This window comes from Coenobita brevimanus, chromosome 29, assembly GCF_032717465.1.
Source record: "Coenobita brevimanus isolate Jiangsu-jjx chromosome 29, ASM3271746v2, whole genome shotgun sequence".
In the NCBI taxonomy this organism is placed as follows: domain Eukaryota; kingdom Metazoa; phylum Arthropoda; class Malacostraca; order Decapoda; family Coenobitidae; genus Coenobita; species Coenobita brevimanus.
In genome coordinates, this window is record NC_136982.1 from 44,015,528 (window position 1) to 44,032,257 (window position 16,730).

The following is a 16,730-nucleotide window of genomic DNA, read 5'->3' on the forward strand; positions in this document are numbered from 1 at the left end:
TAGGTCATAGGAGCTGCAGTGTTCCTTTTTTTTTTTTTACGGAGGATGAACAGAGGAAGGAAGGAAGGCAAATTAAAAATATATAAAAACATAATATAATTTTTTTTTCACCTTCCCTGCATGTAATTTTTTTGTAAATGAGGCAGTCACGATATCCAGGTGAGAGTGAAATTGTAACAGATGATAATATTTTTGTTCTTGATTTGCAGGTGAGGCTCGGAAGCGGATGGAGGGAGACCCGTAACAGGTGACGTGACGTGTGTGTGTGTGTGTGTGTGTGTGTGTGTGTGTGTGTGTGTGTGTGTGTGTGTGTGTGTGTGGACTTTTGATCGTGATTTTGCATAGATTGTGTGTGTGTGTGTGTGTGTGTGTGTGTGTGTGTGTGTGTGTGTGTGTGTGTGTGTGTGTGTGTGTGTGTGTGTGGACTTTTGATCGTGATTTTGCATCGATTGTGTGTGTGTGTGTGTGTGTGTGTGTGTGTGTGTGTGTGTGTGTGTGTGTGTGTGTGTGTGTGTGTGTGTGTGCATAGAGCAGCCTTTCTTTTCTGTGTATGTACCGGTATGTGTGAATCTGTATATTATGTATCGCATGAATATTTATGTACAGAGAGAGAGAGAGAGAGAGAGAGAGAGAGAGAGAGAATCATCCCAGAGTCTGACAAATATATATGGGAAAAATTGAACCATCAGAAATAAACACTGAGATGGGATTTTTCATTGTATTTCGCCAGTTGTAAAATTTCTTCAAACGGAACTAAGCATATGTGTATAATGGATTGTATAATTTGTATGATAATAATTAGAGAGGAACCTGAGTGATTTATACAGGTAGAAGAGGGTAATTATCTTTCCCATGTGTGTAAATTGTATCTAAATTATATATAAATGAGAGCTAGGTAAATTGTCCTTGTAAATAATCCACCTAATGACAGTGAATGGGTCATAGGAGCCTGTAAATGTAAATATATATATATACGTGTACATGTAAATATGTAAATGGATACTGGGTGTTAATTGAGTATTTAACCCATAGTAATAATTTCCCTCATCCTGTATGTAACTTTTATTCGTAAATTCTGTGTAGTAGATTAAGTGCGTAAATTCTGTGTAAATAAAATAATCACAGCTATTCATTTTAGTGAGCCATAGGAGCTTGACTCAGTGCAGTTTACAATGTTAATATACTTTTTAACCTCGAATAACAACAAATTCGCCCCCATCAGGCATGTAAATTGTATGTAAATGAGGTCCTGACAGCTGTACCCGTTGTAAATGTAAATTAGGGTGAGCGTAAACGTGGTGGTGGCGGCTGCTGTTGTTGATTTACATTTGCAAGTTTTTAGATTCCTGGTGTTGTGTTTTGTTGATTAAATGTGAGAGAGTTGTTATGTAAAATGTGGGAGTGAAGTGTTGTATGCTTGAGGTGTGAGTAGGGGAGGCTTGTGTGTGTGTGTGTGTGTGTGTGTGTGTGTGTGTGTGTGTGTGTGTGTGTGTGTGTGTGTGTGGATTGAGAGTTCCCATGGGTGTGTCTGAACCTAACCGCAAACCTCACTCTACCTGTGTGTGTGTGTGTGTGTGTGTGTGTGTGTGTGTGTGTGTGTGTGTGTGTGTGGTTAAGTTGGGGAGTGTGGGGGGGTGGGGAGCCACAGGGAACGCTATTTAAGCCTCCCTTCACTTTCCTTCCAATGTTTCAAAATTGTGTATCTTTTTTATTGTTTTTTTTTTACTCATGCTACCTTCAGACGATTTTATTCAGCTTAAGGCAGGGGTATATAAAGATTCATTAACCCCTTCACTAATAAAGGCGTCTCCTAAGCTAAATAAAACTATAATAAAGCAGAAAAGAGTACATAATTCGTGAACCCCCTCTGTCTACGTAAGGCTTGTCTCACTCCCTAATTAGATCGACAGGTGTTAAGCAGAATAGTAAATCAAAGTTCTAACACTTCTATGCAAGGATTATAGAGAATGCTTTTATTTCTATTTTGTTTCTTGACCTTATTACGATCTAAATTTGCATATACGAATTTTTGCTGCTAAAGGAGAGGGGGAACAAATCTTGTGCAGTTAATGGGAATGGAATAAGTAAGTGTGAATATCAGTGGATGTTATAAATGTGCCTCTTAATCAATCACTTTCTGATGGACTATGCACAAGGACGAAATATGGAATGTGTTGGTTAGTTATATCTTGCCTCAGGAAATGTCAGACTATTGTGTAAATCTGTTCAGTGTTCAGGTACATTTGTTGTGTAAATTCGTTTTATGTACTGAGTGTGCATTAACTATTTTTGGTGAGTGTACAGTCGATGAAGACAGAGTACAAGACTCCTTTTTTGTTTTTCCTTCGTTCGTTTTGTCTTACCTTTCATATGCTGTTCTTGGCCATGGAAAGTCCTGAAAATAAAGGTTGAGACTCAGTAAGAAATTGAAAGCAGGGGCTGAATCTCAATAATTATTTGAAAGTTAAAAGTCAGGTGGTCATGGAAGTGAAAGAATCGGAGAATGAAATCAAATTCGATATTTTTCCCCCTTTTTACTCCTCAGATACTAAGAGAATTTCATAAGCTGTTGTTGACTGTCTTGGCTGTAAAATTGAAGCTCAGTTGGTAATACAATATAATTCCGGTGACGAGGGAAACAGACTCGCGAAAATAGCATCCACAATCTGTTAAATACTTTCCAAGCTCTTGTTTGCCACGGGACGTCATGGAAGCGAAAGTTGAACCTCGATTGTTATTGTGGTGTGACAGTAAAAGAATTGCCGTATTGAGTGGGAGTGAGGAGGCGAAAGTAAGAGTTGCGTTTGGTCATCTGCCCATCCACTCCCTTCCTACCTACCCCCTCTCCATCCCCCCTTCTGCACCTACTCTTTCTACTTTACAAACTACAGTTGATGATTACATGCCTTGAATGTATATTAAGATGCTTGATTATCATTGCAATATAGTAGTACATGAGTCTGTATGGAGAGGAAAGGGGAGGTAAAAGTGATCTGTTATTTGCCACGAAAACTAATTACTTGATGATGCTTGTTATACACTTCAATTTAATGTCAGTCCCTTTACTACGAGATGCATTTATATAAGGTCGTTAATAGGAAAAATAAAATATAAAAAGACCGTCGTACTGAAGGGGTGTACTCAGATTACTTCAACCCCTTCACTACGAAAACTTCCTGAGGTGACTTATAATCGTTTAGTGATAAGTGTGAAAGAAGAAAGACTTGTTACATATTAGGGGCCTATTTAAGACTATTTCTGTCTTAAAAGTGCGGATTGGTCGAAAGTATAACACACACACACACACACACACACACACACACACACACACACACACACACACACACACACACACACACACACACTCGTACGGAAGAGAATAAAAGTGTATCTAGGTAAGGTAAACACGGAAGCTACAACCACCTTTTTCTTCCTCCTCCTCCTCCTCCTCCTCCTTCCTGTAGGTTAAGGAGGCTCCCGAGCACCTTTTCCTAAGCGATTTATTTTACGATATGGCTGGGTTGACATAATTTTGCACGTTATATATGAAGGGTATTGTGATATTAAAATATATACCACAGAAGAGGAGAGCAGGGTGTAATAAGGAAAATAAATCGCTTAGGAAGAGGTGTTAGGGAGCTTCCACAGACGACGAGAATAGGTATCTTCGCTACCCAGGGACGATTTATTTTATTCTCTTTTACAGACGATTTTATTCAGCTTATGAGAAACTAGTAATGAAGTTATGACTAAAGGATGTCTCTCTCTCTCTCTCTCTCTCTCTCTCTCTCTCTCTCTCTCTCTCTCTCTCTCTCTCTCTCTCTCAGGTGCGGAGTGAGAGATTAGAGAGGTAATGGTTGTTTTTTTTTTACGTGTAACTCGTCATTAAAGTTGATATTACGATACAAGACCCCATTATATCTCTAACCCCTCGAGAGAGAGAGAGAGAGAGAGAGAGAGAGAGAGAGAGAGATTTTTGTACATATCCCTTCTTTCGATTTTCCTCTTCCTTTTTCTTTTTTTTTTTTTTTTTTTTTTTTTTTTTGTCATGTGTGTCTCATCCCTGCAATCTCAATCTCTCAAATTTTGTCCCCTTTCATGTTTTTCCACTTTCCTCTCCGTCTCCTTGGTTCCTACTCGACATTTCACGCCTTGCTCCAGTCCTTTCTTCATCTCACTATCTTCCATTGTAAGTTCTCACACTTTGTTCCTGTCTCTCTTCGTCCGATATGTTCCTTTTTGCTCTCCACTTCCTTCACCTTTTTCGCAGCCTCCAACTCTCTTCCTTCCTCCCTCCCCCGTCCTTCCTTCCTTCCTCCTGCTTCTCATACTTTTCCTGTCTCTACCCCCACCCTCCTACTTCATCCCTCTTTTCTCCATTCCTGTCTCCCTCCCTCCCTTCCTCTTTCTTTCCCTATATCTCCACCTACTCTCCCCTTCCTTCCGTTCTCCCTCGTCTTTCCTTCCCACCTCCCTCCCTCCTGCCCTCTTCCTTTCCCTATCTCCCCCTTCCTCTTCCTCTTCTTCTTCCCACCCTCCCTCTCTTACTTCGTCCCTCCCTCCCTCTTCCTTCGTCCCTCCCTCCCTTCCACCCTCTTCCTCTCTCTTCTTTCCTCCGTCTTTCCCACCCTCCTTCCCTCCTCCATCCTGTCCTTCGTATCGTCTTCCTTCTTGTCCTCTGGCAGTCCTTCCTGTTTCGCACACTTCACCACTTTCTCTCTCTCTCTCTCTCTCTCTCTCTCTCTCTCTCTCTCTCTCTCTCTCTCTCTCTCTCTCTCTCTCTCTCTCTCTCTCTCTCTCTCTCTCTCTCTCTCTCTCTCTCTCTCTCTCTCTCTCTCCGCTGTTCCTCCACTTTGCCCCATTTATTACCCCCCCCAACCACATTCTCCCCTCCCTCTACTTAACCAACTTTCCTCCTTCCTCTCTCTCCTTTCCCTCCCCCTTCCCTTCCTCCCCCTTCCCCCTTTCCTCCCTCCCTCCCCGTCTTCTTCCGGTTTGCTCATGGCCGTCTCTTCCTCCTCCTCCTCCTCCTCCTCCTCCTCCTCCTCCTCCCATCTCCCCTCCCCCACCATCTTCCGTTTGTTCCTCCGTTACTTCCCTCCCCCCCCCTCTCTCTCTCTCTCTCTCTCTCTCTCTCTCTCTCTCTCTCCTCCTGAATTCCTCCCCTCATTCCTTTCCTCCTTCTTTCCTTCCTCCACTGCCTCCTTCTTCTTCTTCCCGTCTTACACATTCCTCCCTCCCTTTCTTACTAACTTTCTTCCCTTCGCCTTCTCATCAATTTTCGTCCCTTCTTCCTTCCTTCTTCCTCCTTTCCTTCACCGCTTTTGTTTCCTTCCTCAACCCTCCTCTTCTGCTTCATCTTCTTCCTTCCCCTCTCCTTTCCACCCCTCCTTACAACGCCCCCTTCATCCCCATCCCTCTCCCCCCTTCAGTCCCCACCCCCTCTTCTTCCCCTCCCCTCTCCCTTCCCTTCTTTTTCCTCCTGCCTCTTTCTTCTCCCTTCCCCTTCCCTCCTTTCACCCTCCTCTCCTCCTCCCCTCTCCTTCCCCTTTCCCTTTCCCTACCCTCCCTCTTACCCCTACCCCCCTCCCAACCCCTCTCTCCCTTCCCATTCTTCCTTCCTTCCCCTCCTCCCTTCTCTCTTTCATTACTGTCATACACTGACTCATGTTTCTCGGGTTTCTCTCTCTCTCTCTCTCTCTCTCTCTCTCTCTCTCTCTCTCTCTCTCTCTCTCTTATTTCATTTTCCTTTATAGTCTTTGTGCGTTGCTGTCTCCGGCTTTTCTTACTCTCTCTCTCTCTCTCTCTCTCTCTCTCTCTCTCTCTCTCTCTCTCTCTCTCTCTCTCTCTCTCTCTCTCTCTCTCTCTCTCTCTCTCGATACTGTCGGCCTACAATTGCCATATCTAGTCACGAAGAAGTGTATCAGAAGAGATGTAGAGCTGTAGCGTAATCTTTTCCTTCCTTTCCCGGTCTCCCTCTCCCTCAACTCGAGCTTACATACACTCTCCTAGTCAGTCTCTCACCCTGCACTCTCTCTCCTGTCTAAATATGTCCTTCGTAACAGCAACAGCCCACAGATATTAGACAGCTTTCACGGTACCACAAATATGGAGTTTAAAATGAGTTTGTTAAAAGCGAGTTGTCTTTCTCGTGGGCACAGGTAAGGGGTCTGCCGCTACCTGTTAAATAAAATGCTAAATAAATTACACTCAGTAAGGGTTGGGTGTACGGAGGATGTTCGGGTGGGGAGGAGTGGGAGAGAGAGGGGTGGATAGAGAGGGGGAGGAGCTACGAGGGGAGGGATGAAGGGATGAATGGGGCTGTGATGGGAGGAAAGGAGGAGGAGTGAATGGGGCTATGATGGGAGGGAAGGAGGGTGGGATGGGGCTATGAAAGGGGGGAAGGAGGGAAAGATGGGGACTGCGAAGGGTGGAAAAGAAAGAGGAAGGGAAACTAAGAGGGGAAGGAGCAAAGTAGGGAGGGAAGGAAAGAAGGGAAGGGACTACGAGAGGAGGAAAGGGGGGAGGAAGAAGGGTTGTGTGGGGAGAAGAAATAATTTTTGGAGATAGAAGGTGAAGCAGCGAAAAGATGAAAGAAATGAGGAATAACAGAAAGAGACCATGAAGGAACGAAGGAAAGAAAGAAGGAAAAAATTAAAGATGGAAAGAAGACAGAAAGAGAGAAAGAAAGAAGGCAGGGAGTCGTTGTGTGAAACAGGAAGAATGGACAATTGCTTAGGGCGGAGTTGGGCAATCCATAATGAATAGAGGAAAAAGTGTGGAAGCGTGGAAGTTGTGGTAAAGGGAGGAGGGGAAGTGAGGCGGAGAATAAGGAATGAGGGGGCGAACAAAGAGAGCGCTTGAAGGGGAGACGCAGGGAAAAGGGAAAGGAAACATGACGTACATTAAGAAGCCAAGAAGGGAAGCAAAGGTCCAGGGGAGGGGGGAAACATCTTATCTTTTCTTTTAAGATATGGAAGAAAGAAACACAGACTAGATTGAGCCAAAGACTAGATAGAACCGAAGACTAGATAAAAACAAAAGAATAGGTAGAAGTAAAGACTAGATAGAACCAAAGACTAGATAGAACTAAGGTCAAGATGGAATAAAAGGCTTCAGGCAGATTATCATATTTAGGGGAGACCTTTCTGTGTTTTGGAAAGGATGTAGAGCCGCTGTATTATCTTTTTCCGCTACTGAACTACGTGAAATAAGCTGCAAAAAGACGAGAATCTGGGCCAAGCTAGATTAAAAACAGTATACTTACGAAGAAGAGTTGTGGAAATGATGTAGCGCTATAGTATCTTTTTCTGCCACTGAACTACGTGAAATAAACTGCAAAAGGACGAAAATCTGGACCGAGCTAGAATAAAAACAATGTAAGTTTAGGTGGGTTTGCTCACTCCCATGTCCCTTAGTTTTTTTAGGTCCTTAATCTCTGGTATAGCTTCACCCAGAGGTACCCTTGGCTTCCGTCTACTCCATTTATCTTCCTCATCGTTCTGGGATCTGGAATTCTCTTTTTTTTTTTGTGGGTTCCTCTCGCCCATATATCCCTCCAGGAATAGGCTCTTTTATTTTATTTTTATTTTTTTTTACATGGGTGGTAGAGGTTCATCCGCATGGGAATTAGAAAGGTGAGGCAGTTGCGTCTCTGTGTCCTCCCTCCTTTGTGCCCAATCTCGCTTTCCTTTTGTTCCGTACTTTGTCTTTCTTTTGTGCCGTAATATGCATTCAGTAATACAGCACATCAGGATTTCTGTCCATCTGTGTGTCTGTCTTTCTGTTTATGTATGTCTGTCTATCTGTGTGTGTGGTGTGTGTGTGTGTGTGTGTGTGTGTGTGTGTGTGTGTGTGTGTGTGTGTGTGTGTGAGAGAGAGAGAGAGACTTTTTCCCATGTGTTGCAGAGGTGTGGAGGCGGTGGGTTGCAATTGAAAAAGGCCGATTTTGTTAATGTAGAGAAGAATCAAATGTTGCAGCAAGTAATGGGTCTGAAGGTGTTGCAGAGAATAATCATATGTTGCGTGTTGCATAGGTGTTTCCCGAAGTAATAATGTTTTTTCGTGTGTTGCAGAGGTGTTGCACGAAGTAATAATCGCTTCCCATGTGTTGCAGAGGTGTTGCACGAAGTAATAATGTTTTTTCATGTGTTGCAGAGGTGTGGCGAGGCGGCGGGATGCGGTTCAACAAGGCCGAGTTGGCCTCCTTGGCGGCGCACCCCTCTCACCAATTCGACAAGGAGGGCGTCTTGCTACTGAGGGAGAGGCACGACGGCTTCTTCAGACGGTCCGAAGGTTGGTCCAGGATTTTTTCTTTTTCTTTTAATTCTCGTGTTCGGTCTTCCTCTCCTTCCTCGTCTCCGTTTTTTTGGTTTTTATTTTTTTTTATCCTGATCCTTCACCTGCCTCCTCATTTCCATCTCCGTTTTTCCCCCCCATTCATCCTCCTCCCCCCCCTCCTCCTCCTCCTCTTCCCTTTCTTCCTAGTCTTCCTTCTCCTCCTCTTGGGCTTCGTCAGGCGCTTAGAATGTTGGTTAATGTCTGAAGTCTTACACCTCTATAATTCCTCCTCCTCCTCCTCGTCTTCCTCCTCCTCCTCCTCCTCCTCCTCCTCCTCCCAACCAGGTCGACAAGGACTGCGTCTTGCTGCTGAAGGAAGACATAGGAATTTTTCAGGTAATCAGAAAGTTTGGATCCGCCTTATTATTTTTTGCCTCCTCCTCCTCCTCCTCCTCCTCCTCCTCCTCCTCCCAGGATTCTTCATGTGCTCCCATCTTTTTTTATTTTCGTTATCCATTTTTTATTGTCTATCGCCTTGGTTTTGTCCCCTCGGCCATAGTGCACCTTTCCCCTTCCTGGAGCCGGCGATATGTTACTCTGACTTAACCTGAGAAGCAAGTAATTTTATTTTAGTATCTCCTCCCCACCCACTGGATACGTTTTCTTTGTCCTTCTTTCCCTTCCCTATTTTCTTTTTTCATTCTCACTTTCTTTTCCCTCGTTCATTCATTTTAGCTTTCTTACATCCTTCCTTCCTTCCTTCCTCCTCTCTTTCCTTCCTTCCTTCCTTCCTCCTCTCTTTCCCTCCTTCCTTCCTTCCTTCCTTCCTTCCTTCCTTCCTTCCTTCCTTCCTTCCCTCCTTTCCTTACCTCTCCTCCAGTTAATCACTCCAACTTTCCTCCGTCTTCTCTGTTTATTTTCCCCAGTCCCTCATTCTCTCTCTCTCTCTCTCTCTCTCTCTCTCTCTCTCTCTCTCTCTCTCTCTCTCTCTCTCTCTCTCTTTTCTTACCCATTTCTCTTCATACATTTTCCACACCCCTTCCACGATCTGTCTTTCCTTCCCTTCTCCTTAGTCTTGCTTCTCATGCTCCTGTTCCATCTCTCTCCTCCGTGTTGCTTTTTTCTCATCACCCTTTCTCTCTCTCCCTCCCCTGTTCCGTATATTTATTCCTTTTTCGTCATTTATCTTTGCTTTTTCCCCTCTGTGTTCTCTTCCATTCTTCTCCCGTCTTTCGTTCATCATTTCTCTCCCCTCCTCTCTCTCTCTCTCTCTCTCTCTCTCTCTCTCTCTCTCTCTCTCTCTCTCTCTCTCTCTCTTCCTTTACATATATCTTCACCCTGGCTATTTTTCCTTCCGTTAATATTTTAGTTTTTTTTTCTGTTTCGTTACTTTCCTTTTTCATTAGCATTTTTCTCATCACTATTTCTGTCTTTATTATTTTTTTTTCATTCTATTTGTTCTTACTCTTTCTCTTCCCTCCTCTGCAAATCATCGGGAATTCCTCTTTCATTGTTTTAATTTTTTCCTTTCATTTTTTCGTCTTTTCTCGTAATTATTATTATTATTTTTTACTTTTCGTTTCTCCATTATATTTCACCCAATTTTTCTTCATTCGTCTCTTAATTCAGTGTTACAGATTTTCTCCTGAATTCGTTTTATGGTTTTCTGTTGCCTCTTTCTTTCTTTCTTTATTTATTTATTTATTTACTTTTTCTCCCGTCGTTAGTTTCGTTATCGGTTATTGTTCAGTGTTTATTTAGTGATCTTCTCTTCTTTATCTTTTTCTTTCACTCATCTGTCTTTTTTTCTCGTGTTTTTGCTCTTGTTTTTTTTTAACGAATTTTACTCCACTGAATTCCTCTCTCTCTCTCTCTCTCTCTCTCTCTCTCTCTCTCTCTCTCTCTCTCTCTCTCTCTCTCTCTCTCTCTCTATCTATCTATCTATCTATCTATCTATTCGTTTATCTGACCGTTTCATCCTTCCCTCTGCATTTCTCGTGTCTTCCTGTCTTTTCCTCCTCCTCCTCCTCCTCCTCTTCTTCCTTTTCCTCTTCCTCCTCCTCCTCCTCCTGTGCCCGACTTAATTCCAATCATCCCTCTTCTCCCCTTTCTTCCTGATTTTTATGGCGTTGTTTTCCTCTCGTTTTCACTTCCTCCACATTTCTCTCTCTCTCTCTCTCTCTCTCTCTCTCTCTCTCTCTCTCTCTCTCTCTCTTTTGTTCCTCTGTTCTTCCCTCACTTGTGTCACTCGGTTATTCTTTCCTCCTATATTTCTCTGTTTCGTCTCTACTTTTTCTATCTCTTTCGTTTTTTTTTTTTTTTTCATTTGCCAATAGTCTTTCAGTTTTTCACAGTTCTGGTCCCTCCCCAATTCCAGATTTTTCAGCTTCGTGTCTCTCTCTCTGGCTATTCGTTTTCATTCTTCCTTTTCGTTGTTTCAGAAATCTTCGTTGTTTTCTGTTCTTTCCTCCGCCTTCTCCTCCTCCTTCTCCTCCTCCTTCTCCTTCTCCTTCTCCTCCTCCTCCCTCTCATCTTTCTGTCTCATCCTCACCGCTTCCTCTTCAGAGAACTCCAATTAAGTCTCTCTCACTCTCTCTCTCTCTCTCTCTCTCTCTCGAGTTTGCCGTAGCATTTTCTCATCGGCTCCTGAACTTCCCTCTCCAGGTTTAACTTCATCTCATCTGTATGTGTTCAGTCCTTTACTTTATAATATTTAGGTGAAGTTTTACAGTTCCTCTTAAGTTTTCTTGGATTTTAAGTTTGCTTGTCTGTAACTTTAGGGAACTTTCTCATCTTCCGTCTCCCAAATATTCGTACTGCCTTTCTCTTGTCGCATTCTCTTCCCCCCCTCCTCCTTTCCCAATCCTCCTCTTCGCCATTCCCTCTCTTCATCTTTCTTTTCCTCTTTTTATTTAGCTTATGTCGTATGTGTTTGTCTTCTTCCTCCTCTCACTTTCTCTTCGCTCATTTTCTTCCTCACTTTTTTCCTATCCTCCTCATCTTCTCCCAGTCCTCTTCCTCTCCATCTCCTCTCTTTATCAGTCCTGCCCTCTGTTTTCCTCATTTCGTTTCTCCTGTTTTATCGTCTTTCTCAATCTTCTTATTTTTTCAGCTCCTGTTCTCTCTCGACTGTCCTCTTCTCCTCACCCCATCCTCTCCATTCTCTTCCTCTTCTCTTCCCATCATTTTCCTCTCTTCTTCATCATTTTCCTCTCGACTTCCCATTCTCTGCCTCTCCTCTTCCCATCATCTTCCCTTCCGCACCCTCCTCCCATCTTCATCCTGTCCTCTCCTCATCCTCTTTCTCTCCTTCCTCCCATCCTCTTCCCATCTTCCTTCAATCCTCTTCCTCCTCTCTCCCATCCTCCTTTCCTCTCCCTTCGTCGTCCTCTCCTCTTCCCATCCTCCTCCTTACCTTCCCATCGTCTTCCATACCTTCTTCCCATCCTCTTCCCGTCTTCCTCTCCTCCCGTCCTTTCCCTCTCCTCCTCATCCTCTTCTCCTCCTCGTCTCTCCATCTTCCTCCTCTCCACCTCCTCTCTTCATTACTTCTCTCCCCACTACGCCATCCTTAATTAATCTCCTAATTTAATATCACCTTTTAGTGCTCCCTGCTTCTCCTGCCTTCCATCCTCATTTTCTTCTATCTCATTTCCGCGGATCAGTTTTAACTGCATTTATTTTTTCTTTTAGTTTGTTACTCTTACGTTGTGGATCATCTATTTTTTTGTGTTATTTATATTGATTACTTTCACACTTGTTTTATTTTTCATATATTACCTTACTATTTACTAGTGCCTACCCGCAGAAATTTGCTGGACAAACTAATAACCTTTCCATCACGTAATGTTTCCAGGTACCATTATATTTATTTTCATACCATTATTGAGCCCACAGTGACAAGTTCTGATCAAAAAGTCGAACAAATGATTTTCTCATATTTTCGCGTGTCGCGATTTCCGACAAAATCGCGCCGTTGCGTCGCGCGCGATTGCCAAAATTTTTGTTTGGTATTTTTCTAACACACCCTGGATTTACAACGACCTTATGCAGAAAGAATGGGGTCGATATCTATTACCGTTCTCGTGAAAGAAACGAACAAACGCACAGAGGGACACACACTTACACAGCTCGACTTTGTTATTTAGATGTGAATAGCTCTTACCTGGATTTGTTTTTCATTTAGGCTGTTGGTTGATCATAATTTGGTGGGTCATTCTGATACCTGTTTTATTTTTATTTATTAATTTTGTGGATCACGCTAACAGTGGTTTTATTTGTCTTTCATTTACTTCGCTGATCACTGTAACAATGGCATTATTATTATTATTATTATTATTATTATTATTATTATTGTTATTATTATTGTTATTTTATTATCATTATTGCAATCATCGTCATTATTATTATTGTTATTGTTGTTATTATTATTATTATTATTATTATTATTATTATTATTATTATCATCATCATCATTATGAGTATCACTATTTTTTTATTATTATCATTGTTATCAATATTTTTGGGACGGAGTTTTAGTCAGGGATTTTTTTTTTTTTTCCATTCCAGTCTCCCATCGTCGCAGTCTTTTCCTCTGCCGATGCTGAGGGAAGTTTTATAAGCTCTTTTTCCGGGAGTCACTTCTCTTGCTCCTCCAATTTTTCACTGTCTAGGGCTCGTCTGATCTTCGCCTGATCTTGTGAGGAGTTTGGCCATCTTAAGACAATGTTTTTTTTTATATTTCTTTTTTCTATATATTTTTTATCGCGATCGTGTGAGAAGGTTGGCCATCTTAAGACAATTTTTAGTTTTTTTTTTTTTCCTTTTCTTATCTTCTTGCGATCTTGTGAGAAGTTTAGCCTTTATTAATTCATTTTTTTTTCTTATTGTCCTATTTTTTTCGTCATTTGGGATTTACTTTGCCCTTTTATTGCGAGAGGATTTTTTTTTCTGTCAATTTTTTCAGTTTTTCTAATTTTTCAGTTTTCCTGTATTTCATTTTTCCTATTTTTTTTTATATTTCCTGTTTTTTTTTTCAGTTTTCCTATTTTTGTCTTCCAGTTTTCTTTTTCTGTTTTTTTTTTCCTTGTTTAAAATTTGCTTCACCTCTTCATTGCCAGAGGTCTTCGTTGCGTTTAATAAATTCCTTTTGCGTTAATAGTAGAAATAGTGGGTCGGTTTTCATCTGAGGGGACTGGGCCACTGTTCCTACTTAAATACTGTGTTGTTGCTCCCTACCACCTCCTGAGCAACTTACTCCATATCCGAATTGCATAAGCCATTCTAATATCGCCGTTCTCTGCATGCATAACCTCCAATGTTAACCAGCCATTCCTAAAAATAAATCGCTAAGGAAGAGGTGCTAGGGAGAACATAACCGAAGAGAATACGGGTCTGAGTCTCCTTGGTTACAAGTTCAATCGAGTCTGACTTCACATGGCCATCAGCTGAGCAACAGGGGTTAGGAATTTTTGCCAAATAAAAATAAGTCGCCTATAGTCACGTGAAAAGGGACGCCATTGTACTGAAGAAGGGATTAGTAGAGTGTTTTCCTAATGCTGTTACTACTAGATTTCTCTCTCTCTCTCTCTCTCTCTCTCTCTCTCTCTCTCTCTCTCTCTCTCTCTCTCTCTCTCTCTCTCTCTCTCACACACACACACACACACACACACACACACACACACACACACACACACACACACACACACACACACACACACACACACACACACACACACACACATTCTTCGCTTTTAGTCTCGTCTTTTTCTTTTTTCTTTTCATGGTTTGTTTTTCTTCTTGTCACACTGCATTGTTTTTCTGTCTTTCGTCCTCTTCTTTTGTCTTTTTTTAATTCATGTCACAGTTTGTTGTTTTTTTCTGTCTTTCCCCCCCTTTTTTTTTTCTTCTTTATGGCTTGTTTTTTCTTCGTTACCAACTTCCTCCAACTCTGATGCTTGCCCTCCCTCCCCTCCCTCCCCCCCATCCCCTCTTCCTCCTCATAACCCTCCTTCTTCCCCTCACTTTATCCCTCTCTTTATCCTTCTCTTTCTTCTTCTCTCTTTCTTCCTCTCCCATTTTCTGTCGCCCTCTCCCTAGCCCCTACTCTCGATCTTTGTTTTTTATTTTTCTTGTCTCCCTGTTTATTCTCGTTGACATTCTCCTTTAGTACTGTCTCTTCCTCTCGTCCTCCCTCTCCCTCCCTTTCCGTCACCCTTTCCCTCTCACTCCTATAATCTCTCCTGTCGTCCTCATTTCCCGACTTCCTTCCTCATTCAATTATCCATCTGTTCGTATTTCCTCTTCCATTTCCTCCTCCTCTTCTCTCCTGTTGCCCCGTCTATCCTTCACTGCTGCGTTCTCCTCTTTCTCCCCTCTCTCCCTCCCTTCTCCCATTCCTTCCCTTCCTCCACTCTCTTCTTTCCTTCGTCTCCCCTTCATCTTCTTTTATCCTCTCTTCCTTCCCCTCCTCCCGCATTCATCATCGCCCCTCTCTTCCTTTTTTTCTCTCTTCATGTTGCTGGTTCCTTCTCTCTTCCCTTCTTCCTTCCTTCTTCTCCCTTTTTCCCTTCCCTCTCCCCTAGCACTCCCCACCTTGTCTCTCTCTCTCTCTCTCTCCCTATGCTCTCACTCCCTACTATGCCACTTTCTCCTGTCACTCCTTTCTTTTATCTCCTCTCCTTTCACGCTTCCTTTCCTATCACGTTGTATCTCTTCGCTCCTTCCCTTTCTCTCCTTTCTTTGACTCCTCTTTTTTTCTCTCTCCCCCTCTCCTTGCTACATTCCTCTTTTTTTTTTTTTTACCTCGTGTACTCTTTCATTCCCTCCCCCCTCTCTTCTTTCATTCCTCCTCCTCTTCAGCCTTCCCATCCTTCTCTCTCCCTTCCTCTCCTCTTCTCTCTCCCTTCCTCTCCTCTTCTCTCCCTTCCTCTCCTCTTCTCTCCCTTCCCTTCTCCATTCTTCTCTCCCTGTCCCTTTCCACCTTTCCTTCCATTTTCCATGTTGCTCCTGTCTTCCTCTGTACCGTTACTTTCCCTACTACTGTCTTCTTACATCTTCCCTGTCCTCGCCTTTCCCCCTCTTTCCGTTCCCCTTTTTCTCTTTCCCTTCTCTCCCCTCCCTCTTCTCTCCTGTCCTCGATTCCCCTCTTCGCATTCTCCTCTTTCTGTGCTCTCTTCCGTCTCTCTCCTCTTAGACCTTCCTCTCCTTCCGCTTTCCCTTTTCCATTCATCTCACTCTCCTCACAACCTTCCTCCTCTTTTTCCTCCTCGATTTCCTCTTCTCTTCCCTGATTTCTTCCCTCTGTTTTATCTTTTCGGGTCAGACTCCTCTTTTCTCTCATTCCTTCTCAATACTCTGCTCTCTTTTCCTTCCTCTCTTATACCCCCCCTTTTTCTTTCCTCTTCATTTTCTCTTTATTTTTCGTTATTTTTTACTACGCATCTCCCTTTCGTTTCTGCTGTTTTATCCTCTGCTCCCCTCTTCTTTTTATTTCCTCTCATTCCTTCTCACTATCCCTCTCCCCATTTCTTCCTCTTCCACACCCTCTTCTTCCTCTCTTACGCCCTCTTCTTCCCCATCCAGTTCTGGTACAGTATCTTGTTTCCCTTTACCGTCACCTCATTAATTTAGCCTACTCCCCTCTCACCACCCTCTCAATCTCCTCTCACCACCCTCTCAATCTCCTCTCACCACCCTCTCAATCTCCTCTCCTCCTCCCCTCTCTCTCTTCCTTCTCGTCCTCCCCTCACCCCCTTTTTATATCCCCTTTCTTCCCTCAACACCCTCCACACTTACTCTTGTCTTCTCCTCTCTTTCTTCCCCTTTACCAGACTTACATTCTTCTGTTCTCCCCTCATCTATTACTCTCTCGTTCTTCTCCCTTCCTCAGTCCCTTTTCTCCCCTCTCTCTCTCTCCCCATTTTCTCCTCTCTCTCCGCTCCCCTCTTCCATCCTCATCTTCCCCTCCCCTCCCCTCTTCTCCCCTCATCAGCTCAAGTGTAAGTGAAGTGCAGTGTGTGGGCGAGAGTTTTCATGTAGCACCTTAATTCACTTACACCCCTCCTCCTCTCTCCTCTGTTACTGTTTCCTCTTAATCTTCCTTTTTTCTTTTCCCCCTTTTTCCTGATCCTTCTGTTTGATTCTCCTCCTGATTCTTCTTTTTTTATCTCCTGTATTAGTATTTTCCTTATCCTTTCTTCTGATCCTTCTGTTCCATCCACTTTTCTGATGATACTATAATGCTTGGCCCACTTCACATCCCCGTCCAACCACCAGCTCTATCTCCATCAGCTCTATTCCCAACCACCAGCTCTATCTCCATCAGCTCTATCTCCATCAGCTCAATCTCCATCAGCTCTGTCTCCACCAGCTCTATCTCCATCAGCTCTATCTCCACCAGCTCAATCTCCACCAGCTTAGTCCCCACCACCTCTATCTCCATCAGCTCT

At 43.1% G+C, this 16,730-nt stretch overlaps 1 protein-coding gene across 1 annotated transcript in view; it reads left to right on the forward strand.

The window, feature by feature from the left end:
• LOC145394962 (inositol polyphosphate-4-phosphatase type I A) overlaps positions 1-16,730 on the forward strand; it is a 170,685-nt gene that overhangs the window by 89,933 nt on the left and 64,022 nt on the right. The window contains exon 2 of the mRNA XM_080268711.1: positions 8,158-8,299. Coding sequence (XP_080124837.1) covers positions 8,158-8,299 — 142 coding nt within the window. The remainder of the gene's footprint in view (positions 1-8,157; positions 8,300-16,730) is intronic.